This window comes from Cupressus sempervirens, chromosome 11, assembly GCF_028749045.1.
Source record: "Cupressus sempervirens isolate cs-2001-9-10 chromosome 11, ASM2874904v1, whole genome shotgun sequence".
Taxonomy (NCBI): Eukaryota; Viridiplantae; Streptophyta; class Pinopsida; order Cupressales; family Cupressaceae; genus Cupressus; species Cupressus sempervirens.
Window position 1 is genome coordinate 598,336,526 of NC_143128.1, and position 27,972 is coordinate 598,364,497.

The window sequence follows — 27,972 nt, forward strand, 5'->3', positions numbered from 1 at the left end:
TTATTAACTAATACCTTATGAGCCGGAGACCTATCCGTGTGCAATTGATTATTAATTACAGTATCCGGTTACAATATGCAGAAAAAAAACTTATGAATGGAAGTGATCGAAACGTACAGTAAACTTCCCCAAATAAGCATTGTTTGAGGCACCGCACTTTCAATTGGCAAGTAGCAGGTCTAAAATTCACGAGTGTCCAACAGTCTTGACACTCTTAGGTCTGTAGAGAACGTGATAGCAAAAGAAGTAAAATGCTCCATGTGTTTCATTTATACATCAACCTAAATTATTCATCTGGATCTTCTCCAAGCATTAGAGCCAACTTGGTAAGTTTGATCTAACTCTGCATGACATTGACAGAATCCTTCAAATATAAAAAGTCCCAATTAAGTATAACTCCACCCTATCACAAATATCATGTCAGGGGAAATAACACCAACAGAGAGTTTTTTGAAACCACAGACAAGCACAATACTGCATTCTAACTGTGTGCCCGGTTTTCCAATACCAGAAAGCAGTGTATACCATGAGTCCCCGTAAGCTTGGTCATCTCTTAGTTCTATCAAAGCTCCAAAAATGGCATAAAGGTCAAACCACAATGCACAAACCTATACTGCCAACAATGATCGCATCAGAGCAAGGGACTCCAGACTGACAAAACCCTAAATGCTCCAAAAATGGCATAAATGTCAAACCCTAGAGCCTGATTCCAGACTGACAAAGCTTTAATGCAAGTATACCAAACCATCTGTAAGTCATAAATGATTTTTATGTAAGATTATTGTCAGCACAAAATTGGGAGAGCAGATGTGTGGGTAATGCCTCATTAAACAACTATTTATCACATATCTACCCAAAATTTAGTCATTCCTAACACACCCCAACAAAGAAGTAGGAGAATCTCTAGATGATTTTAATGTAGAACAAAATACCACAGTAGAGATATGCATCTCTAGTAAATAAATTTAATCAAACTAGAGATGCCCAGGATAGAATTGGTGCAGATACTGCCAGCTATATTATTGCTGAAGAGGCAACAAATTCAGCACCAAAAAGAAAAGAAAAACAACACGCTAACCCCAAGACTCACCCCGGCCGAAGGCCTGCACCAAAAAAGGAAAGCCCTTGGTACAATTAATGCCTCATAAATACTTCTCTCGCAATTATTATCATGTGGGATTATCAATGACACAGTGGCGAAACGCGCACACACAACCCAGATAGTGATATAGGATTTTTATAAAGCTCATTCCATGAAAATACCAACCCAAACATTCAACATAGTGTTAGAGCTGCATACCAAATTAAAAGATCAAATAGAACACGCCCTCTCGAACATTTGCATTCCCCACCAACCTTGAACATCAACATTTTAAAGGCAGCATCAAAAATCAACAGGAATAATTTGATGTTATTCTCTCTCATCAGCTACAACAGCATCATCATCACAGCAACCAGCAGTGTTTCCACGTCCCCAACTAACTATCACACATCTCAGTCATAGTCCAGCATAAGTCAGGACTGTAAAACTAAAATAAAATAGTTAAGTACATATTAAAGTATGTCCACTGTGACTGAGGGCACAAGTAAAATGGTTCCAAACTTGTTACTTCTGGTCTAGAAATGACTTACTACCAAATGCACATTGCAGGTGGTGCAGAATGAATTTGCCAGAACGGACATTTGGCACCTCTCCAAAAAACCAACCCACTAATACTGAAAATTATAGATTAATGAAATAAAATTCAAGTGATCAGACTAACCATCTAACAAAGACTCCTCGAACATAATGAACAACCAATGCGTCACTCATGTTTAACTCCAGATGTACTCGAGACTTTTCTAGTTGGAACACCACTGCCATATGATGCTACGTGGATCTACAGCAGCTTTGCAAGTTATATGATTATCCTGCACAAAAGGTTATAAAAAAGGTAATATCAACATAAAGAAGAGACTCTAACTAAAGAAATATCTAATTCTAAACTTTTACAGGATACAGATCCATGTATGTACAGACCACAGTTATTCAAGCACCTGAATTACTAGGTATTGGAGATTCACTTTGAGCCTTTGGCGACAAACTTGTACGGGCAGGAGACCTAGCAGGTGGGCTAGATTGATCTTGGCTTCGACGCTGTGGAGATCGACTGCGGCGCACAGGAGAACTGCTGGGAACATGACAGAAAATACAATATATTAGTAACATTCAAGTGCCATCTCCAAATTTATCATAGGATTTCTTAATCTTGCAAACTAGCATACCTATCAATAGGACTGAGAGATCTTTTCCTTCTCTCACTTGTTTTCTCCCAACTTAGACTCCTGCTACGGTTGCGAGGGCTGATACTGCGGCCCCGGCTGCGACTCCGACTCCGGCTCCGGCTGTGAGTCCGGCTCCGGCTATGACTCAGGCTCTGGCTCCGGCTTCGACGTCGATATTCCCGATCTCTTTCATGATATCTATGTCGTTCATATCTATCATGGCTCCTACTCCGTCTCCTATGGTCTCGATATCTATAGTCGTCATACCTTCTCCTGTCAGATTAAAAAGAAAAAAGATCAGGCCAAGATGGAAAATATTTTATTCAATGGGAACAATCAGTCTCACTTTCACCAAGAGCAATCCTGACCTGGAAAGCCGAGGACTGCGACTCCTGTATCTTCTCGAGCTAGGAGGCTCTGCACTTAGCCTTCCTTTATGACTGCAACATGGAAGTATTTTTAGTTGACAAGTAAACAGTTACTTATTTAAACTTCTCTTCTCCAAAACAATATGCAGAAGTGATAAGCAGACACGAAAAAATTATTAACAGTATTCAATCTTCAACATCTTAAATACAGGATGAGTTCTCAGAATCAACTGTTACAGTTATTTTGTAAAATGCTAGTTCAAACATTGAAAATAGCAACAGGTTAAAATTGCTAGTGATTGCCAAAACATCAGTATGAGATAATCTTCAATTAATTTTCGGATGGACCTTGGTACTGAAATCTCTAAAGGTTATATTCGACTTTTAAGTTAAATACACATATGTTTCCCTTGTTAAAACAAAATGCATATCAACTCACATTACTTCTGCATTTGGACCATATTTTGCAAACTGCACAACAATATCCCGTCCATCAACATTCCTTCCTGCACGCACAGATGAATAGATCAACTATAACCATATGTATTGAAACAGATACACTAAGTAGAACTTATTTGTGATGAATATGAGGTACCTTCGTCCATTTTATTCATTAGTAAAAATGCTCGCTTCTATTGAAAAAAAACATTCATGAAAAGTGTAATTCTGACATGTTCAAATTCATTACACCAAATGAGCAGACTACCTTACAAATTGTATTTCAAGCTTCAAATTTCTGTTCTGCGATGGAAAAATGCAGTTTAAATATCAAATCATCACTGAATATTGAATAACTATGAATGTAACCACCGGTCAGCTATGAATGCAAGCCATTCATAGAATTGCTTTTAATAGCATGTGCAGGTGTGTTAGCGTTCCTAGACAAAGGGACAGGAAAATGGGTTTCTGGTACAGATTTTTTTTGCCATTATAGGGGATGGGGTACGAAAAAAGTAAAAAATATAGGGAATTCATAAGTATTCATCTAAAAGCATTGATAAAGCACACTTGTATACATTATAGCATTGATGCAATAATGGACGATAAATCAGCAATTTTTTAACTTATCGCGGTAAATTTTGCTCAGCGAGTAAACATCACATTTGATAAGTAGGAGATATTTTCCACAGTAAGTCAAATTGTGATATTGCTATCAAGATTTAACTGTGTAGTTCTATGAGTTAATGAGTTTGACTCAAGAACTACACAGTTAAATCCTGAAAGCAATATCACAAAACACCACATTTACTTGCCAGAACTTCTTATTGAGAAGTTTTAAAAAAATGTCAATTTTCTAGCAACTTACCATCAAAAGAGATTCCATCTTTATTTATCAAGGCATAATAGATTTGGACATCACAACAAAAGGTCAATCTACATTTTGTGAATTCTATTTTGCTGTCAAAGCCAAAAAAACTTCCAAGGTATCTATGGCAAGCGATTTCTCTATAATGGCATTTCCTAAGTATTCTAAATTGTTTTCAGGTGTAATGAACAAGGTTTAACAACATTATCATTGTTTCTCAAGAATCTCATCTTTTTCTAAAAAAGCCAAACCCTGATTTGAACTAATTTAGTTTGTTTTCTATTTTAATTTAAAATATTGATTTGTGTTTTCGATTTGTATGTGTAGGTTGAAATTTGATTAAAATGGCATAGACATTCTTCCTCCACTAGGTCAACTTCAAGTTCAGTCAATGCCTCAATAGACGCATGCCCATTTGGATAGGCACACCTCCTAAAGGGGCTAGAGTTAAGGCTTGGTAGTATGCCTTTTAAGGGCCCGAAGTTAATTTCATTTTTTGCATAAATGTAACAAATTAATTAGTGGAAGTATGCACTACTTGAAATACCACCTTACAAGCATCATAAACCATGATATGAGGATTTGTGACAACACCACAAAAGAAATAAAAAGAGAAATTAACGTCTTGTTTGTTGCCCAAGAAGAGAGAAAATTGCAAAAAGAAAGGGCAAAACTAGCCATAAGAGGAGCCATAAGATAAATTTATTAATGTCTGATCTGATTAAGATCTAGTGGTTCTATCTCTGATACCAAACTTGATCTGATTAAGATCTAGTGGTTCTATCTCTAATACCACTTGATCCGTAAAACTAATCGAGTATCTACTCGAAATAGTTCACGAGTTAGACTTACAAAGATTACATTAGTAAATCTAACATCAGGATCTTTTAATTATCGATTTGAATCCAATATGTAAATCCAAATCTATAATCTACTAAGCTCAAAAAAACAATTGCAAGATTAATCACAAAAGAATAGAACCAAGATGATAACGGAGTTCACCGAAAATCAGCTACGTCTCCGGATTCGCCAGAAAAACGAATCGATCTATTGCCTTCAAGACTTGGAAACGCCACAGATTACAAAAAGAAGTTAGCTTTCGCCTTACAAGAGGCCTCAAGAAAGCAGCTCCACCTATGACAACAGCTCCCACGTCGGCAAGACGTCCTTACAGAAGAACAAGAAGAAGCTTTGCAACAACTTTTACAAAACGTAGATTCTTCGCCAAGTTACAAAAGTTCCTCCAAGGAATGCTTGACTTACAAGAAGAATTTCTACGAGAAGAGTTGAGAAGAATTGGACGATCAACTGATGGATCTCCCCTTAGGAAGACCCTCCTAGTCCCCTTTTATACATAAGAATAAGCCAAAATTAGGCTTAAACAAATTGTTTTAAATATGGGGTTTATTAATTAACCCCATACCCTTTTGGCTATTTTTAAAATTCGGCTTAAAATCAAATTTAGGGATAATAAGTTATCACCAATTAACAATTATCTATATTTAAAAGGAGGGCGGTTTTGAGGATAAACTTTAAATACCAACTCCGCTAAAGATATGTTTGAGAGCGCATTTGGCAGGACCGGTAGTCATCCTTTTGTTGGGACCGACCGGTCGGGGGTTCCAACCCCGCCGGCGGTCCCCCTTTCCTCCAATTTTCCGCGGGTTAACCTTAAATACAAAGTGCGACAAATGGTTAATGAAGCCAACGTTTGGCTCAACGGCCACCACCAGAGCCTTAGAGGGCTGAGGTCGTAGGTTCCAATCTAGCCTATTGTTTTATTCAAACAAACTTGCTCCTTCCACCACTTGGTGCCACGTGGCACAATGTTACTTGCCAAAGCGATGACACGTGTCACAACATGATTGGACTCCGTTGATTGTACTTGCCACGTCATATGCTGATTGTACATGCCACGTGTCATCATTTTAAACTGCCACAACACCTTGCTGACGTCATCGTACGGACATGACACGTCACTGGTCAACTTTTCCTAGGGCAAACTTTGACCGCTCATAACTTTTGCGTATCAACTCCTTTTTCAATGAAACGAATGTCGTTGTAATCGTGGCGACGAGACCTTCAAATTGATGTCAACTTCGATCAATTTGGTGACAATGAATTTTCCACCTTTTTTTCCTCGTCCCTGATAACTGAGTTGACCAACCTTTGACCGAGCTTTGACTGGCAATATCTTGCACAAACAAACTCCTTTTTCGCCCGTTCAATTGTGCCAGATTCAGAATTATGTGCTCTATGCGATGGCACTGCTTGCGAGAGAAACTGGAACACTTCAATTTTAGGCCCTGAAGATCCTCTTGGATCAATGTCCAACAGGAGACCAACGAGGGTCTAAGGGACTAGAAACAGTACAACGAGCAAATGCCAGCAAGGGGAGCACCAACCGGTGTCCACAGAAAGAACGTGAAAGCAAAACAACAAAAGAACCAAGAAAAAGGAATAACAACAGCTAAGTAGTCCAGAATGAAAAGGTGGACATTAGAGCAATCAGGTACTTTGGAAGGTCACTTTGAGGTCTACCAGAGGGTCATTCTCGAGCGTGATCTCCAAGGGATCTCATAGATCTGGTGTGAACCGAGATAGTGTAGAGAGGCCACTTTGATCCTCAAGTAAGAACTGTAAACTAAAGAAAGAGGTGATGAGCTACATAGGAGTCGATGTTGAGCAAAGCTAGAGCTGTAAAGCGTGCTCACGAAGCCACAAAGTTTCTTGAAGGTAGAGTGCAAGGCAGTGCTGGTCAATATATCTGAAGAATGAGGGAAGAGACCGACACTCCCTGAACAAACAATAGAATCTCCCTCGTATCTCATAGTAAATGGGACAGCAAAAAATAAAGTGAGACTCGGTCTCAACCTCTCCGAGATGACGAGGCCAACAAATCCTGTCCTCCCTGCCAATCTGGTGATTAGTCTGAATACATAGCCGGTGAGATCCCACCCTAAAGATCCCAAGGAGATGCGAAGAGTGTGAGTCCAACGACGAGGGAGGTACCAAGGGCATAAGATAATCCCGTCCTAGATATCAAGGAAGTGCTCAGAGTAGAAGGCCATGTGTAGACGGAGCCCACCTGGGGGATTCCTCCACGTCGTGATAACATATTGTTTGTAGATGTCAAGTCTAACCTGCTCATTCAACTCCTGCTAAGGTGAAAGAAGATGGGTTGGAGCATCCAGAGAAAAATGGAAGGGGGCAAGACGATTCAAACAAATATCAATCGAGCCCAAGAAAGCAGAGACTTGGGTGTACCAACAACGAGACCTATCGCCAGACTCTGAACCCACAACCTCCATAGAGGAACAGTAAGCCAAGCAAGAATATTTGTGACGATCGTCAAAGGAATCAGCAAGGCTCTGGAGCCAATGAAGGAGCCATACTAAATCAAAGATGATCCCCAATCTGAAAGGGTGAGCACCAAACTCAACTAGAACAATGTTGTGTGGTGTGAACCGGTGACATCTGATAATGCGCCAAGCAAAAAGAGTTTGGACTCTCTTAACAGAGGCCCAATCAAACTCCAAGAGGGAGAGGCCCCAAACAGTAAAGCCATAGAGAATAGTCGGCTTCACCAAGGAGTCAAGAAGGGACATCTTAGTCGTGGAATCTTGGAAGTCGCACTGTCGCTCAAGAATAGCGAGGGAGCCAAGCCCCTTGTTGACTCTGGCCTGCATGGCTGGTCTCAAGCTAAATCGAGGTCCAAAAAACTTAACCCCCAGGTAAGTATATGAAGATGCAATCTCGATCTCAGTACCCTAGAAGTAAAACTAGAGATGTGATGTCCTCAAACAATTGAAGACCATAACACAAGTCTTGCCCAGATTTACAACTAGCTCACATGAGTCGTAGAAAGAGACCAAGCCATCAAGGAGCCGCTGAAGACCATCGAGAGAAGATGCTGTGAGAATCACATCATCAGCAAATAGGAGAATAGAGATCAATACCTGATGTAAATAATAACCATTGCCAAGGAGTGAGCAATCACGGAGAAATGCCTCAAGCTCGTCGATGTAGATGCCAAGGAGAGTGGGGGAGAGAGGACAGCCCTACTTCACCTCGACAGTGCTCTGGTTAGGATCAAAGAAGCCTTGTGGAGTCATGAATCTGCCCACAACGCACTCGTATAAACTCATAATAGCTGTAAGGAGAATCTATGAGATCCCGATGTCCCTAAGACGCTGAAAGAGAGCCGCCCGAGGAACAAAGTCGAAGGCTTTACGAAAGTCAACAAAACAGCAATAAACTTTTGTCAAGTGGTGGCGAGCCTCCTCAATGATGGCCTATAAAGTCAAAATGTGATCAGTGATCTGAAAATTTGTATGAAACCCCGACTGACCTCTAGCTCGGCAATGTCACTAATCGAGCTCACTGGACAGGATACCGTTTAGCACAATCACATAGAGTTTGGCAAAGGTATGCCCAACCATGATGGTCTTGTAGTTTTCGGGGTTAAAGGCTGGCCCAGATTTATGGATCGGATAGATAATATGTCGCGACCAAGAGTCGATGAAGCCAACACAAACCACTCGATTAAAAAGCACTATAAGAAAGCGACCCAAGACAGAGATACCCAACTTGAAGAATTCAGCTTGGAATCCTTCCTCATCTGGAGTTTTGCTCCTGTTCATAACTCTAATTGCCCCACTAATGTGGCAAAAGGAGAAGAGGTGACAAAAGGTGGGGGGAGGATGAGATGGAGAGGGGGCTAGCCAAGAATATCATAGAGGGTGGAGACGTGGGAGGCAAGGAAGTGAAGGTCCAGAGTGGAGGGAAGGGGGGTGGCAAGGAAACATGGTGCACCAAAAGAGCTTTGGAGACTAGAAGAACGTGGCACAAAGAGATCTACATTGCAGCAAAGTGAACTTATGTTTCTTATAGCAAAGAAAGCGGTCGTAGTCGAGCCTCAACTGAGAGGAAGAGGAGGAAGAAGTGGGTGGAGCAGAACAAAGTATGTGATGAAAGGATTTGCAGTCCTCATCCAAGCACTGGTTCATGGGGCAAGACCTACGAGTGGAGTGAGGGGTGAGCGAGGAGCTGCAATGGGAAATGAGGAGAAGGGCAGACTCCCACAAGGCGGATGCAAGTGAGTGGAACATTAAGGTGACATCCCTGGAGTCAGAAGGGGTCCTAGGGGAGAAGCCATCTGAGGTAATGGATGAAGAGCTTCGCATTGCCATTGGAGAAGTAAAAATAAGTGTGAGCATGAGGGGAGGGGGGGGGGAGTCCGCTAGAAGATGAGGGGCAAGAAGAAGCAGATAAGCAAGGGGGAGGTGTCCCCGAAGGGTGATGCCAAGGAGCACATGGTCAGCCAAAGGAAGGCGAGAGATAGTAAAGCGACAAATAAGAGGGATAAAGGAGGCAATAGAGAGAACATAGTCTACAACACTAGCACCACCACCATGTGGCCAACAAGTGAAGAGTTTGGATCCAAGAAAGCAAGAGAGTCCATTCAAAATCACTACGTCAAAAGACTCACAAAGTTGTAGCGAATTACCACCATACCTAGTGAAGGGCCCCTAACAATCCTCGGAGAGCCAAAACAAACCTACAAAACCAAGATCAGAAGCAGTCGTACACATAGGAACAAACCTACAACCATGGAGAGGAGGTTGTAGGTCTCTAGTCTGCGCGTTAAAGTCTCCCAAAATGATGATGTCCAACCCATGGCAAAGAATGTGCTAATGTGCTCAAGAAGGTCCTCATAGGGGTCCCCACCCTCAGTACTATGGACTTACAATAAACATTGACGAAGACGTAGTACTTGAGAACATAGTAAACTCTCTTTGTGGCCAACATATCCGCAAATCCAACATCCCCTTAGCCACCACTTTTGCTACTTTTGGCAAAGCACCACCACAAGTATCATTCTCGTATTTTATAGATATATATTTTTTGTGCATAGAACACACCTAGACCACAGCCATCACAAGAGAGAACTGGATGAAATGAGAGGCATCACTTGTGTCACTTTTTGATACTTCAATCACATCCCTTTCAATGCTGCAAAAAACTCACATTGGCTGAATTTGGGTACCGCAATGAATGTGGCAAGAAAAGGTCACAAGGCATCTTCTCATGCAGACTTGAGTAGGAGGTTACTTCACTTTTAAAATTTTAAGATGCCTAACTTCTTGCTTTTAATTTTGAATCTTGATAACTTAAGTTTTGATTTTTAGAGTGGAAATAAATTTATATCCTTTTTAATTTAGAGTAATAACTTTTATAGTTGAAATTAAGTTATTTTTTAATCAAATTTGCGTACTTATAAATAATTTTACTTTGTACTTGTAGGTCGCCTCCAACAAGGTGAAGACAGCTAAGTTATGGTTCTAATGTTGGAGCAAGTTGTAATGGAGGTGGGAATTGGTAATGTGGTGCAAATCATTACTCCAAGACAAATATAGTACACTTTTTTGGACAACTTGTGTAGTGCATATCCTTGACCTTCTTTTGGACATTGAAAAAATAAATTGGGTCACACCAGTTGTAGAGACCAAACCCAAAGGGAAAAAGTTGGCAAGACCAGAAGTCACAAATTTTGCAATGATTTTATTATCATTGCAAAAGTATTCTTACTGCGTTGTCAGCTTTAAAGCACATATTTGTGAGTAAAGCAGAGCTAGATTCAAGTTATTTGAAAAAGCCTGATAGAGAGAGTGTTGCATTCACTATCTTTGACAATCACTTTGCGCAAAGAGGTGCAGAGATGAAGGTAATTTGAAATCTTGAATATTTGTTCTTTTGTATTCAAGTTTTTCATTATTAATTTGTGACTAATTATTAAACTCCTTGTAATTTTCAATTGTAGATGTCAAAGCCCTTGGTTAAGAATTTTTGCTACATAGATGGTGATCAAACCCAAATGGAATATCTTTCTAAGGCCATGGATATGGCCAAGGAGGCTATCAAAAATTACTAAAAGGAGGCAGTCTCAAATTTGACACCATATGGAAAATTACTGATAAGAGGCAAAATAATCAGCTCCACCAACCCATTCACCGAACAATGTACTTTCTCAAACCTTGTTTTTTGCTTCTCACCATACTACTCGGATCCCAATGGAGAGGTCATGAAGGGCCCCACTGAGTGCATGTAGCTGATTATAACCATAGTTGCACAGGTACTTGTACCCATACCACTCGGACACGTACTAGGTATTGGTACACATACCCAAGTAGTGAATACTCAATGGAGCAACATCGTAGCTACAAACCTTGATTAAGATTTCCAACTTTTGTCTCAGTTTTTTGCTTGCATATCAGCTTGCTGTTATCAAGCTTAATCCAATATATAATCAGGTTGAAACTTTGATACAATACTGATTAACAATAAACATTACTGTTCAAGTCAGCAGTTTATCATTTGCAATCTGTCATTGTTATATTATTTATGATCTTCTTGTTCATGTTGTAACACCCCGCCAAGGGATCCAAAAGAATTAACCTAGAGTTTCACTAAGTTTGCTAAACATTTTTTTTTTTTTAAAGTAAGAATGTATATCATACACATCAAACACATAGTAGCGGAAGCAATAACATGTAATCATCAACAAACATACATCACAAGTTACATTCCTTAAGGATCCCAAGATGTTGAGTCACATTTAAATTTAATTAATTCTAAGTCTAACAACTACCACATCCACATGAAAGAATAATAAGAAAGTCCAACGTCCATAATATACATTTGTTCCGAATGCCTCTTGGCAATTTAATTCGGAATGCTCAATCATCCATTGTACATGTCACAGGGTATGAAAGGCTTAAAAGAATATACATATGTAAAGATAAAGATACATCATCCTCAAATCCATGATACAAAGTACAGTAAAATAAATGAAACTAATAACATACCTGATACATCCATACATCCATAATGATAAAACATCTATCATAAAATCTAACCATCCATCATAATAATTCAAGAACATAGTGAAGGTAAATGCCAACCAAGAAAGCTCCAGCCACGGTGACCACGGACGGATCTCAATGGTAAGAGTAAAAAGCACTACCACCCAACCGCGTGGAACCTAAATGGTCCACTCCCACCGCGCTGAGGAGATAGTCTCAAGTCCCAAACAAAGTATCAAAACACAAAACACAAGTACTCTCTAAGTCTGGGAAATCCTAAAAGTATACTAACTCGAGGGTTCCAACATAGATAGACATCTAGACCCAGAGGCACCACAAAGACACATAGGAAACCTGCTATGCAAGCGGGAAAGTGTCATCGCAAAAGTCACATAGAAGTTACCCGAGCAATCCCTTAGGAATCTCGGGTCCCTAGTGATCCCTGCGGCCACTAGTATCCTCTCGTACTGACGAAGCATACTGCGGAATGCAAGGTCGTAACCAAGCGTTCTCTCTACCCCATCCTAGCCTGTACTAGCACTCAAGGCATGGGAGAGAACATACAATTATCTTATTAGGTTCATTTAAGTCAGTATTTAGGTGAGATGTTTTCACTTGTTAAAACAACTTACAATGGGTTACTCCAGGCAACCTCTTAGGGCCCCGATCCCCATTGCAAGCGACTTCCCGACACTACACATAAATAACCTACCCTAAGCTCATGAAATCACGAATTAAAGAATCATAATAAAATCACCTCAGTCCTATACAAGCGACTGAAAAACATCATAAAAGATAAGCCACAAAATTTACATCAGTTCTTCATGAGCAACAGGTAAGCATCAAATAATAATCATATGATCACAACAGTTCTCTATCAGCAACTGAAGGCATCAATGATAAATCAAAATACTGATCAAAGACTCCAAAATGGTCAAGTCAACACATGACATCATCAAGAACATAACAAACACTTCAGTCTTCTCAACCGACCGAAAGCAATCCAAGTGTAACTGATCGAGACTCAAAAATGGTTATCAATTATAACTGATCGATGACTCAAAAATGGTTATCCAATATAACTGATCGATGACTCAAAAATGGTTAAGTCAAGTATCTTATATACATACACTTCAGCTTCACACCAGGAAACTGGAAAGCAATAACAAACAGTAATCACAAACATGTCATAGAGCATATCAACACATCACCAGGGTTGGTTTTAAAAGATCGAGATCAAAACAACATAACATCACATTCACATAATCCCCGAGCCTCTGGTAACAACCTAGGACTGGTCAACGCTAGGACACACCCCAAAAAACATAGACAATAAAATAAAATAGTACAGATACAAAATATAGGTTTCATATTTTGGCTTGATTGAATCACATAGTTAAGTTGGATATAAGGTTTCAATTTTCGTTTTAGTACAAGTTTTCGAGTAGATAAAAAAAATTACAATTTTACCCTAGTAGTTACACCCATTTTAATATTCGAATAACATGTACAATTATCCAAAATTCTTATCAAGTCAATTACTTCAAGATAATAAGTTCGAGGGTAATTATTTATTTAATTTTATAATAATCATAGATTATTAAAAATTAAATACCCGCAGTCCCAATCATAATATTCATTGAATAATTATACATCTTTAATTGATTCTTATCATTAATTCCGACTTAACACCCTTAATAACCCAAATTACCTAAATTTAATAATTATTAATTATTAAAATTATAATTCTCAAAATAAAAATAAAAATAAAACTAATATTTATTAATTATTAATTAATTAAAAACTCTTAAAAATTATTTAATAATTAATATTTATTAATTATTAATTAATGAAGTATTATTAATAAATTATCATATATATAAATATGTATATATATTAAAATTAATAATTAACAAATTATATTAAAATAATAATAAAATTACAACTAAAATTAATAACTTTTAAAAGTTACTAACAAAATAAACAAAACTACCCCGTGCCCTTATTAAAGGGGGCGGCTGCAGCAGCGATTCTGCTGCTGCCGCAGCAGAGTACGCTGCGTCAGCAGTCGTACCTGCGGCGTCAGCAGCAGGGTCACTGTGCGGCAGCCACACATAAGGAGAAGGAGGTGGGGGTGTCACGGCCCCGCCTCCAAATTCAATATATATTTTTAAAAAAAAAATGTTTTTAATTAAATTTATTAAATATAGGTTTATGAAACAAACCATTTTTATTTATTTATTTATTTATAATTTATTTACTTATATTTTTTTTTTTTTTTTTAAAAATTTAATCTAAAATGCAACCCTTTCCAATTACATCCTAATTTTAATCTAACAAACGAGGATTCGTGATCACTTTTCTAAACACTACGTACGTTGAACATATTGACAAGCATTTTACAGTATTAAAATATTTAAGCTTTTATCATAGAGAATTCGGATTTACAATCCACATGCACGAAGAAGACAAGGAATAGAGAAATTGCGTAAATAATCAACGATCAAAACACAAGACCCTACCTGATCCTGATGTTAATACAAAACCCTCGAAAAACTAGGGAGAATTTGCTCCCCTTCAATAACTTTCCTCTGAAGAACTTTCCTAGAATTCTCCTTCTGAAATTCACTATCAAAAGATGTCTTCGAAAATTCTTGTCTCCAAAAATTCTTTCCCAAATTCGTTGTTTTTCAAAAATGAACCCCAAAGTTGTGATAAGGAGTCTTCTCCTCAAATCGGGGCACTAATTGTGCGTTCACCCGAGATGACTCTTTGCTCAACTGAGTTAACTCAAAATTATCTTTTATTAATCTTTGCTTTATCTTTTTAATGCATATTAAATGAATCATTAAATAACTTTATTTAATTTTTCCACTTGACTTTATTTTTAATCTTTATTACTTTTAAACCCATGTGCACTTTATGAATTTAAAACAACATTATAATTTCCTCTTATTTTATCTTTTTAATTAATTTCTTTATTTTCAAGACATGCTCGCATCATGCAATCTTACAACTTTTAATAATTAATATATTTTCACTTTTTAATTTATTTTAAAAACTTAATTGATAAAATATTTAATTAACTTAAATAACAATCATATTTAGCATTTATTTAAAAATGAACTCTAAATATATTATTATTAAATTAAATAAATATTATCACATTCTAAAATTATACTTAAAATTTTTATTTCCAAATTTAATTCTTTTTATTTAATTAATCTCAATTAATTAAATATAATTAAATATTAAAATATCATAATAATTTTTTATTAAATTAAATCATTAATTAATCCTTTTAATTAAACTTAATTAATAGAAAATACATCAAGGACTCATAAAGCAACATACGAAAACAAATCATAGAAAAATACCTACTTAGATCAAACAAAAAGGGTTATAATCACGAAATAACATCATTTGATGCATTCGGAGGGTACTTAACTCAGATACTTGTCCTAATTATCAATTAGGACAATTGGCTAAAGGGTTTAGGATTTGGACTTAAGAGTTTATCTCCCCTCTCTTACCATTGAGATAATGCGATAGGGTACGCTCATCCTGGCAATTCAGGGAAGTCGATACCCAATACCTGCAACCTGCATAAAATTCACGCATGTACAAACACAATATTCTAAGCTAAACAGACAATGGCAGGAAGTGGTGCATCGTGTAGATCCTGCCTAGCAGGTGACTACGACTCCCTTCCTTAACCACATCAGAAACACCATACATAAAGAAACAAACACGCACACCATACACATGCAGTATGGGGTAAGTATCCATAAGAAAGCACATGTGATAATAAACCATATAACTAATCATCATTGATAATTGAAAACATTGAATAATCATCATACATCCATGAAATATAGAGTACCAAGTCATCTCATCATATAATAAATTGAGTGTAAAACAACATCTGATAATCTGAAAGTAATGCTACTAAACATCAAGTATAAAACTGACCTAAAAGAGTTTGGCAATTGAAACAAAATGTGAACTAGGGGTAGGCACTACACATGTTTAAAGTTTACCTTCTCTATTATGCATCTAAACATTTAGCATAAAATATTTTTGCACACATTAAAATATTATTACAAACATATTAAAATATAGTATAAAATTTTAATTTACCCAAATACCCCTTGTCTTACCCAAATACCCCTTGTCCCCTATTTTGAAAAATTATCATACCAGTACCCAAGTTACCCATGTCCCCAAGCAACCTTGACTATACCCAAAGTTAAAATATAGCATAAAATATTTTTGCACACATTAAAATATTATTACAAACATATTAAAATATAGTATAAAATTTTAATTTACCCAAATACCCCTTGTCTTACCCAAATACCCCTTGTCCCCTATTTTGGAAAATTATCATACCAGTACCCAAGTTACCCACGTCCCCAAGCAACCTTGACTATACCCAAAGTTAAGGTGAGAGACATTATTAGTTCTGAATTAGACATGTACGAGAATGCAAGGTGCAAGATACTATATTAAGACCTGAACAAGAGAGGAAGAAACACTCTGAACCCCAAGTACAATATTTGGAATTTTGGAGTCTCTTACATGCATGATAAGTATCCAAAATTAAAATATCTTTTCACCTTGCTTTCTAACTTTTCAATATTTTTTTACAAATGCTTGGTGACGAAAATTAGGTGGAAATCTCCCAAATCTACAAAGACATTCCCTCTAAATCTTATGCCGACCTTGTACTTCACATAGATTTGAGCATATTTGGAGCTTGTTCAAAGCCATCCACATGAGGAATAAGAACAAATTAGCACAAAAACACATCAATAGCATTGCATTTGTGCAATATAACCTTGATTGTGCACAAGGAAGGTGGACAAAACGCCAAATAGTCCACTTAATTTGGATGATGGATCCTTACTATGATTAGGCATCACAAGAGCAAAACCTCCATTGTTTACAAAATATAAGATCTACGATTTCAAGAGGCAAGCTATGGAGGAGGGTGGACTTGCAATGCGATTGCATGATATTGAAGTGGATGAGAAAGTTGAGGATCATAAGGAGTCATTTTCAGTGCCAGCAACTATAGACATCCAAGATGAAGGTCAAGTCACAACCAATAGCACGAAGTGAGGTGGTGCAGTCATAACAAACTTCTAGGACTAGACCCCTTACCCATTTCGTAGTTTTTACTAGAGTTGTTGTGAAGGGGAAGAAGAACAAGTAGGTTATTTTAATAATGTAGTTGTATTTACTTTTACTTTTACAAAGACAATTTGCATAGTTGCACCACCCTAGGGGGCGGAGGAAAGAGGAGACAAGTTTCTGGGACAGGGGGGCTGAGGGACCTTAATTTGGGGACGATAGGGGGATTTAATTTGGGGACAATAGGGGGATGACAGGGGGCAGCAAGGGGGCATCGACGGAGGACCAAGGGGGTTATTATATACAATACATATGAAAAGATGTATTGCAATATAAGATACAAAGATGGAAAAGAGTAAATATTTGAACATTACATTGAATTGGAATATCAAACATATAACATAAATAGTTAAATCAGCAAATCGTAAACATCGGCACGTCTCCCCATCCTCAACGAAGGTGGTGGAATTTGGTGGTGCCATTGGGGACAAGGGAACGAAGTTCCAAGTCCTCAGGGCGTCCCCATCCCCGGTGCGTGCGGCAAAAAGGGAGGTGACGCATTCTCGCGTTAATATGACAATTTGCTATTTTAATTTTGCTTCAAACTATCAAGCTAAAAAGATGTTGCTTCAAACTATCAGGCTAAAAAGATGTAGCTATTTTGATAATGTAGTTGTATTTACTTTTACTTTTACAAAGACAATTTGCTATTTCAATTTTGCTTTAGACTATTTGACTACCAGCCACAGCATTCCACATAAAGAGGTCATTTTATACCCACTATGCATTTAAATATATTTAGACTTGGCTTGTTTCTTTTGTTTACTCATTTACTGAGTCATTAGATGCATCTACTCATTGAATTTTGCAAAAAAAATGCATCTCTTTAAATTTAAGCAATTTTTCCACCAAGCAAGTTATCAATGACTTTTTGCTACTTCTTTGGCCCTTGGCAATAAGTTGCCATATATGAGTTTTTCAACTATACATTATAGAACCTTATCAAATAAGGTTTGTGCTAAATAGTGCAAATTGAGACTTCCATGAGAGTCAAAAGTAAACAAATTATCAAAATTTAAAAAAATAATACCATGGTACAGCTCCAGGACATCCCTATTAAAGGGAGGTGTCAAATTATGTCAAGGACACATTAAAGTTATAGCTGCAAGAAAGATCCTTCTAATTGAGAGTGCCTGATGAGCATCTCATAAATCTGTGTGATTTTGTTTTGGTTATGAAGTTGCAGAGACACATTATGTTTGTAGAGCATTATCCTCCTTGATTTATTTATTTCTAGTTTGCAAAATTTATGGTAGTAGTGTTCTCTCAACTCTCCTTCCTGTTCAAGATTTGCTTCCTCTCATTGGGCCTTTCTTTTTCATGTCCGTGTGTTGTCTCTTCTATGCCACGCTTTCTAGCCTCCCTATTTTTGGGTTGGGTTAATTATTTTCTATTGTTCGAACTATAATGAGATGTGTCGGTTTCGATTTTGGTCTTCCCCAATTTATGTCTTCATCGTTGGTTATTAATGCCACATCATTCCATTGATGACGTTTCAGTCTCTTGGAAATGATTCCAATATGTAACGTAAGAGATGGCAATGGAAGTTTGCCTCTATGTTGTGTTGTCCCATTTGGATATAACGATCAAAGTTGCCATGTCATCCATTGATGTCATTTATGATTCCAGTTTGTAACATAAGAGACTTTTCATTAGCAATGGAAGTTTTCCTTTATGTTGTGCTGTCCCATTTGGATATAACAATCAAAGTATATGGATATATTCATTGTATTGGGCACATCACTCAGCAATTTTTGACTTCTTATTAACAATTATGTATGTGAATTGGGAGAACAATGTTCTGCCCATATAATCGTGAGAGTTATTTGCACATTCCGTGTCCAATCAAGTGTCTACCATATCAGGAATTTTTAGTGTGCTTCATATAATATTTTCTGCTCAATATATGAGTAAGAAAGGTTTTTATTATTTATTTCTGAGTATCATGACCTTGAGATATAGATACTCTCTTTGAATATATAAGCACTTAACCAATATATGATTATTATGTTAAGAAGTAAAGTCCATACATAATTGGCGAGGGGTGTCGTGAATCAATTGTGAACAAATATAATTAAATCCAATCTTATAAATTTGATCTATAACAAGAGACACAAAGCGTCCTAGTTCCTGCCATATATGTCATGATTATAGTATTGTAGAGTGTGGCAATAAAGGTTTGAGATGGAGGAATAAACTTTTTAATTTGAAGGAATGTTAAATGTATTAGAACAACATTCATTCTATCCTTTGATCTTTTAGAGGCTGAATCATTTTTAAACCGTATTAGAATTAATTGTAATTGTACATAGAACTTAAGAACTAAAGACAGTGGAGAAACATAGACAATTACATTTTTCATTAATGTTTGTAATTGGATGCGACTAGATAAGTTATAGCTCTTACCAAGTGCAAAATTACTTCTTTGCATCATTAAAATTTTAACATCAACGCCTTTACAAAAAAAGTTACAAGAAGCTCTAAATTGGAAAACTCAAAAGTGTACAAGAATTTTAAAACAAAATGGAATTCTTCAACTTCAAAGAGTTTTGAGACTGGAAAGTGTCTTCATAAGCCCTCAAGAAATGTTGTTCAATTTCACTAAAAAAATAACACATACATTACAAGGCAACACATTTTTTGCATTATTGGTTTTTCCATAAGAAGTTTGAGATAATAAATAAAATTTCTACAATAATAGTTTGAATGCAATTATAAAGTTGTCATAAATGTCTTGTGAACAAATGAATCATTGAGATCTTGTGCAAGATTAAACAATACCAACCAAAACTCTAACAAAAGCATAAGCATGTTATAACTAAATTCTACATATAGAAAAGATATCCACAATTTAAATTGCTTATTCTTTGTGTCTTGAGTCTACAGCACACTAAATTTTATTTTATTTTTAGCATGTTTGCAATGTAAGAAATTAGAAACCAATTGTTATCCTAAACGACAGAATTATATGATTAAAAAAATAGAGAAATTGAAAATTACTCAACAAAAATAATTTTTTTAGAAATATTTAATATAAATAATTCTTTATTTAAAAAAAAAAATACAGTTAATTGTCATCGTTATATACTATTTTTATTTATTAAAAAATATGTAATCAACAACTTCAAACCCAAAAATGATATAAGATATTTTAAATTTTAAATACATAATCAATAAACATAATTATACTTACAATAACTACCATTTTAAAATTCTTTGTAATTTAATTTAGTTTTTAGTTTTAAAAATTCTTTGTTACATTATTTAGTTTTTATTACTTTTAATTATTTTAAAAGATAATGCTTTAAGAACAAAATGAATCAAAATTTTATGAGTTAGTACATTCTATTGTTATAAATTTGACTAATGGTAAAGTAAAGTGTGGTGTGACATATCTTTTATAATAATTATATTAATTGCACAATTAATATAAAAAGTTAGATTTTTAAATTTTCATTGATTGTTTGTTTTAAGAATTGAATTTCTCCATTACTATTTAGTAAAATCCAATAAGATTTCAATTAAATACTATTCTTGTTTTTCAAAAAATAAAATAAAAATGTTCAAACTTTATAAAGAATTTAAATTTGAAATTCTTGAAATGATAAAATAAATGTAGTGTCACATCATCGTTTATGATATTTTCAATCATAATATAGAATTTAAATTCTGAAATTCTTGATAAATGTAGTGTCACATCATCTTTTATGATATTTTCAATCATATTAATTGCACAATTAATGCTAAAAGTTAGAGCTTTAATTTTTTCTTTATTTTTTGGTTTCAAAAATTAATTTTCTCCCTGACTATTATTAGTGAGAGCCAATAAGATTTTAGTTAAATAGCTTTTTGCCATTTCAAAAATAATAAAAATGTTCAAACTTTATAAAAAACCTAGAACCTATAAAAATATTTGAATCTTATTGGTTAAACTAATATATTTTATAGTTTTTAATTGCATCTAATGGGTGCAATAGTATTCCTGCCAGAACTAACAATTAAAACAATGATGCAAAACAATAAGAAATCATACACCATAACATAGTGATTTGTTGACTATGGAAACCATTGATCAGAGGGAAAACCTTGATGGGGATGGTATCCACAAGATAATGTACTAATATTTAACTTCCTTGTGAAAGGCTGTGACGCAATTAGGAGTCAAATACAATGCAGTTACTAGTCCTTGTCAAAGGAAAAATCCGCGTTAGAAGACCTTGAACCCTTATTAGAAGGTTCTAACAATGTTAAAGGCTGATAAGTACAAATAGAAATACTTTTAAGATAACATATCCAATAACATGAACTGATTGATCTGCAACAAGATTCTTTTTGTTAATCTTTGGCCTACAGGCATGCAACTATTGCCCATTACTGGGCCTTTAAGGGCTCAACATCCATTAAAAAGGATTAAACAGGAATCTTGGAAACCCCCAAAGGATGGATGGACAAGGATTTATTTCCAAAGGGCTTCTAAGGGCACCCTCGGCCCATCAGGGGCAGGATTTTCTGTGCGGGATTGCAGAGGTAATATTCATTTATCAGGACTGAAATGTCTTCCAGAAGGACCAAACAAGGAGGCAGAGGTCCAAGCTGCACTATTAGCTATAAGATGGCTATAAAATTAAGAGTGACAAAGCTCCGTTTGGAAGGGGACTCGTAGATTATTATCAATGACATAAACAAAGGTGAATCAGGAGTATGGCATCTTAACAAGCATATCAATAGGATCAAGTCTTTGCTGGAGTCATTTGCAGAATTCAAAATCACCCATGTTAGGAGGGAGGCCCATTAGGTAGTTGATACAATGTCAAAGTCAGGAGTATGGCATCTTAACAAGCATATCAATAGGATCAAGTCTTTGCTGGAGTCATTTGCAGAATTCAAAATCACCAATGTTAGGAGGGAGGACCATTAGGTAGTTGATACAATGTCAAAGTCTGGAGTATCCTTGACGGATCAGGACTTTAGAGAAAATGATGGAACACTTGATTCTTGGAATTAAAAAAAGCAATAAAGGAAAATGCATAAGCAAGCTAGTGTTTTCTTAGCTTCAACAAATTCTGGAGATTAAGTTCAAAAAAGCTCAACACTAACACCTTTTGGAAGGCCCATAAAGGAACACAGATAGTAATGATGAAGCAGCAATTTGAAGGAGAGCATGGAATGGAGGCCACATTGACTTTAAAGTTTTATTAATTTCGTCAATGATTTTCAAGCAACGGTGATGCCAGAAGAATAAAAATTTACAGGAAGAAACTTGCAGGATCTAGAAAAGAGGGAGGTTGGTGTGTTTTTATTAACAGGCCAACTGGATTTAATAGGGCATTTGGTGAGCGCCATACAATGCTGAGTTTGGAGGAAGATGCATTGTGAACCTTCAAAATTCATTCAAATTTTTTTCAGGGTGGGTTTGAGTTCATTTTGGGTTTGTCCATACAATAACTAGTGTGTGTGCGCATGGGAGGACATGTGTGCATGTGCGGTAGGGCATTTGGTGAGCGCCATACAGTGCTGAGTTTGCAGGAAGAGGCATTATGAGACTTCAAAATTTATTCAATTACCAACTATTAGATGTCAGAAATAACAGGTTCAAAGATATTTAAATCAAATATTATTTTAATATATACAAAAACACATTTCCTTACCATCCAGCCTCTCAATTGCCTTTTCAGCCTCATCTGCATATTTGTAACGAACAAAAGCAAATCCTCTTGAATCCCCAGTCCTGAAAATATTACAAAGCTAAATTATTAGATTTCAAACAAAAGAATTTCAACAAATAAATATTTCAAGTGAAAGATATTTGCTTAAGCATTTCTTTACCTCCTGTCTCTTGGAATAAAGATGTCAACAACCTTTCCGTAACGATCAAACAATGGATAGAGATCATCTGCAGTTGTACCTGCAATGAATAACATGCTGCCAGAAATGAAGCCTCTAAAAAAGCTTGAAGATAACTAAAACAACAGGAATAGAGAATAGAATCTAAAATCACGTTGTCATGTTCCTTCTTAAGATATTCCTGATTATCACCCTAAAACAACAATTCCAACTTAGACAAGGCTGGCCCCAAAGGGCAACAGTACTCGTGAACCTTGCAAAATTGCTAATAGGGTGATCTTGAGTTCAATCCCACAAGTATACCCTGCACCAGAAGCTGACTACTCGGTTGGTCCACTAACTCTGGAGACTGACAGTTTATTTCTGGTAATTCACTTGTGGACAAAGGCAATAACATATGTGGCAAAAAATCAATCTAGCAGAACTTAACTCATAGTGACAAACCCCTTGCTCTTCTTCAGGGACGATCAGCCATAAAGTGGGCTTCCAAAGGTATTAATTCCTTCCAAGACATCATCGAGGGGTGTCATCTCATCAGTTGGCAAGAACTGGTCAACAGTTATGGTTTCCCTCAATCTCAAAGCAGAACATACTATCTTCTTCTTTTTGCAACCAAAGGCCTTGGCTTCCCTAAGATCTGCAGCCCCCTTTCAATCAGAATTGCTTCCCTCAAATGGCCAGATGATACTCCCCTTCCCCATGTCAAGGCCAAATATATTTATAATCTTCTCACTCATAAATTGGATATTCTTGACCAGCTCAATAAGAAGTGGAACCTCAGCATTGACCACAGCATTTGAACTAAGTAGATGCTTAATTTCTAGCACCATCTCCTTGAGTTTAAAATTTCCTACTTCTATTGGCACTTCCTTCTACACAAGTTACTATTGACACAAAAGTTTGCACCCTTGCTTGAGGTATGACCCTCAAGCGACCTCGTGTAATATGGTAACAACCTCCAAGTGTGGGACTTGCAATCTGAGGTCCAATCTCCGGAGAAGGCCGGCTTCCTTACAATCAGGATGCACCTAACTACTCTTTGAAGGAAAAGAGAGAATGAGATGCATGAAATCAAACTACCTAGTCTAATCTAAAGGGGGTGATGCACCTAGATTGAATGGTCACAAATCTGTCTACAACTGCACAAAACATCAATGAAAACCCAAAATACACTAGACTTAACTTCAGTCTATCTCCCAAAGCGACATACAGGCCTCAAACTGATGAAACATTGAAAGGAAGAATAATGATCACTTATGCAACAATTGCCAAAAGATTAAACACAATATGCAAACTTAAAAAAATAGAAAGAAAACATTCTCTGCAAGGCATATACATGAACTAGACAGCAAAATGGCAAGAGAAGGTAGGGAACAAAGATTTCATTAATGAAAGGCAAAGTTACAAAGCATAATGCTGCTACAACATACAGGCAGAGAAGAACCCTTTACAAATATTTACAATTGTCTTTTATAGAGGTCAGGCATACCTCTAATATTACATTGAGTTCAAACTCTAACCAAGTAGAGTTGAGATTGCAGAGGAGAAATAACTGTTGATCAGAAGAAATCATGATCAAATGCACATTCCCATATAGAAGGTCTAATCTTTTACGTGCAAATCTGGTTAGAAAAGACAAAAAAAGTGGACATTATCACTGATTGGGTAAATGAATGAACCAACCAGCAAGAGGAATGGAACTACATTGAACAAGCATGGAGAACACTCAAAAGCGGCTGCAAGCAATCAAAAGGATCTGATTTACCATTAAAGAGTTGCTTCTTTGCTTCTCGACATGCCAAGTCAGCCATATCACCAAGTCAAAAGGAGTCAACCATCTAAACTCGCCACATGGCCCAATGCCCTTGAAGTATCCTACCATCTCATGCAACTATTATCTTTATGTTGACCCACTGAGTACCTCTGATTGCAGCTTCACAACCTACTTTCCAATTTAACCGTCTAGCCTTGCGAAACCACAACTGCCCTTCATATCATGCTTGATCGCTGCTTTGCAACTTGTTTTTACTTTATTCCCTTAACTGTAGCAACCCAACAACTACATAAAATTACCCTCTTAATATCTTCGCAGCAACTAAGGTTTTAACATTTATTTTGCCTGCGATGCTGCGAGACATCTATCTTTGACCATGCCACCTTGTCACAACTTGCTTTCACCTTGACCTTTTAACCCTTGCAACCCAACAACTACCTCTAGTCGTTGCTTTGCAATCGATCTATGACTTAGCATTTAAAACCAGCATCCAAGCGAACAAGCATTGTGTTAGGTGTTCTTGACCACTTTTGCCTAGTCACACTGAGGGTGGCACAAAATGCCTACAACTACTGAAACTTAACTGCTTGTGTTGCCTTTCGCACGATCACAACTTAAAGTCTGACTGTATCTTGGATAACTACGACTAAGCAAAGACAAGGCTTTGACCGTGATCCCTCAATCTTGACTTAAGACCTTAACTCGGATGCTAATGCCATGAACGAGCGAAACTGCTATATTGACCACCATCACGACCTTAACTCTGGTTTGCATTCAACTTCATGCCATACTACGAACCAAGAGGATCACCACTTCACTGCTCTAACCCAGGGTTGAGCTTAATCCTTTGCAACAATGCGATGAACTAAACTTGACTGCGGCATGTTTGACTTTGCAACTTAAACTTTGAAGCTTTTTTGATGAAGTGCATCGATTCAACTGATCTGCTTTCATTCGATGAATAACTCCCTCGAAATTGGCCTTTGTGACATTGCTACTAAAGGATTTCCAATGTGCCTGGCCCACCATGACACGCATCAGCTTGTCACATGCTCACACCTCTAACTGTGGTTCTATCTCCTAATCCTGCGACCATGCGAGGGCAATGGATTCGTAGCTTCGCCACCTTAACCATGATTTGCCCTTTACTACATGCGATGTCATGACTCTCTTCAAACTGGATGTTATCACACCATCGCAACCCGAAATTGGATGCTAGCATAGACCACGAAAAAGCCATGCTAATGGTTAACTTAGTTGTGGTGCCTTCGCAGTCCATCCTGACGATTAAGCCATAACTGCGAAAAAAGGTATCGCATGGTCACGACTTGAGATAACATACGATCATACCATGCAATAGGAAGATTTAAGAAACCAAGAGGGGAACCCAATATCTGCACTGTCTGCAAAAACTATGAATCTGTTTTCCATGTCTTTTGACTAATTTTCTGCCAAGGAAGTTTGAAGCATATTTGGTCTCACTCTGAATGGCAACTTTAACATTATTCATATCATATCCGATAATATCTTCAGGACTAACCATAACAGTAATGTCTTTTGGTCTATTTTCTCTTGTGTTCTTCTTTAGCATTTATGGAAGCTTAGGAATGATGACTTATTCAGTGGGAAGGTTACATACCTTACTGAGTATCTGCAGAGACTCGTGTATTTCAATATTTCTTCGCTGGTGACTGCTATCCTAATCTTATCAAGGACAAATTCTTGCCGCTGCTGAACGAAAGAAGAGTTGAAGTTCATAAAGAGGAGATTGCGTACGGTAATACATCCATCAATTATCAAAAAGAAAGAGATGAGTTTGATATTACTGTCAGAGAATTCATGGAGCAGACCAAAGAGAATAAGAAGCATGAGCAAAGTCATGGTGATCCTGGTACCTCATATGATCCACTTCAGTCACACCCCTTCAGAGCATCATGCTGGCAGCAAGGATGCCCGCTGAGAAACATGTGCTTGACAGTAAAGAACTTGTTGGCGATATTCTATGTTCACTGCCATATCTTTTTATCTCTATTTTGTACATGCTGGATTGTACAGTTTTGCTACTGTTGTTACTTCAGCGATTATCTAAAATTATTTGTAAGCAATAAAGCACTGACAGGCAGCTTGATACTCTTTCGTCTGATCCTTATAATTAATAGAAAAACATTACAATAATCAACGTGCTGTCTGACGTCTATCACTCTGCAGGATATGTTGTAGTGATGAGGCATGATGACCTATGTTTTAGAAACTACCGGACATGATCTTCAGATTATAAAACCATCAATATGTTTTAAATCCTAATTCCATCAGGTAAATATTGAACAAATAAATTGACACCTTTTTCCTGTCTGTCAAGCAAACTATGTTGCTCATTTTCAAAATACTACAATGCATGCTCCCGAAATTAAACCAGTTCCCTCCACCATACAGGCATGCACGTACCAGAACAAAGAAGGATGGATGCAGACCATCATCCCAAAAGTAACCCCTGGGCCTCAAGTTGTTCTAAGTTTCATGTTGCAGTCTTCCTATTTCCATGACGCTGGGACCAATGGTACTATTCACCTAACCGAGTAAAAATTAATAAACTAAAAAGGGAAACCCGCCTCTGTGGCCAAATAAATGCTGACCAACATTTAAAAAGCTATGGAGTAATACAATGGAGATAATATTTTCAGAAACACCTATCAAAACTCCTCTAGTAGATGGACATAATCTACACATCGTTCCTTTTCGTGACTTGTGTTACCCATTAAAAATTTCACAAATTTGCATAATATCAATTAATAAGGGCAATATTACTAGGTCAATTCCAGCTCTCAAAAACTCAACACCAAAACCCTCGCTCGACCAGTAATAAACTCAAAAACCTTAAAATAAACCCTTGAGATCAGAAGTAATTTCAGCTTTTTTAAGGAAAAAAGAAAAGAAAAACTACATCACAATAGAATGGAGGCACTTTGAAGACGCAAAGCAATAATAATAAGAAAATGGCAAGAAAAAACTTACGGAATGTGATATTGAGAACGAGCAAAGAATAACTGTCTTTAATATCGGGAGGTCCTGCTCTGCCGAAGTGAGACATTCTGAAAGTAGAGAATGGAGGGTTTCAGTCGCTCTCTTTGCAAATGCACGCCGCTAACACCTGGGACGAAGATTCACCGCAAACTAAAGGAGTAGGCAAGGACATAAATATAAATACAAAAATATCATATAACTATTAATATAATGTATGTTGACTGTTCTTCATGTCAAGCCACGTTCACATTTATATACAGGGTGTCGCTAAGGAAACGGTATTCTTTTTTAACTTCACTTTAATGAACTATTTTCTATTTTAAACGAAAAATA

General features: G+C 36.8%; 1 protein-coding gene across 7 annotated transcripts; it reads right to left on the reverse strand.

Moving 5' to 3' along the window:
• Positions 1-27,786, reverse strand: LOC149531096 (uncharacterized). 7 transcript variants are annotated; one of them, XR_016359178.1, is made up of 9 exons: positions 27,631-27,786; positions 22,827-22,905; positions 22,649-22,728; positions 3,073-3,139; positions 2,634-2,705; positions 2,266-2,538; positions 2,038-2,168; positions 1,764-1,911; positions 1,387-1,482 (listed from the first exon to the last, which is right to left on the reverse strand). XR_016359178.1 is itself a non-coding variant. In XM_089811588.1 (8 exons), the coding sequence occupies exons 1-8, from the start codon at positions 27,704-27,706 to the stop codon at positions 1,907-1,909; spliced, it is 783 nt and encodes a 260-aa protein (XP_089667714.1). In that variant the 5' UTR covers positions 27,707-27,786; the 3' UTR covers positions 1-1,906. The 7 variants fall into 7 exon arrangements, 5 of the variants coding, with proteins under 5 accessions (XP_089667714.1, XP_089667711.1, XP_089667715.1 ...); XR_016359177.1 differs by having other exon boundaries at positions 2,038-2,171; XM_089811588.1 differs by having other exon boundaries at positions 1-1,911.
• Between the last annotated feature and the right edge of the window lie 186 nt (positions 27,787-27,972).

Coding starts and splice junctions, on each gene's coding strand:
- LOC149531096 (XM_089811584.1), bottom strand. CDS start 27,706: ATGTCTCACTTCGGCAGAGCAGGACCTCCCGATATTAAAGACAGTTAT. Junction 3,140..22,648: donor GGCAATTGAGAGGCTGGATG/GTAAGGAAATGT, acceptor CTGTGCGTGCAG/GAAGGAATGTTGATGGACGG. Junction 2,539..2,633: donor CGCAGTCCTCGGCTTTCCAG/GTCAGGATTGCT, acceptor TTAATCTGACAG/GAGAAGGTATGACGACTATA.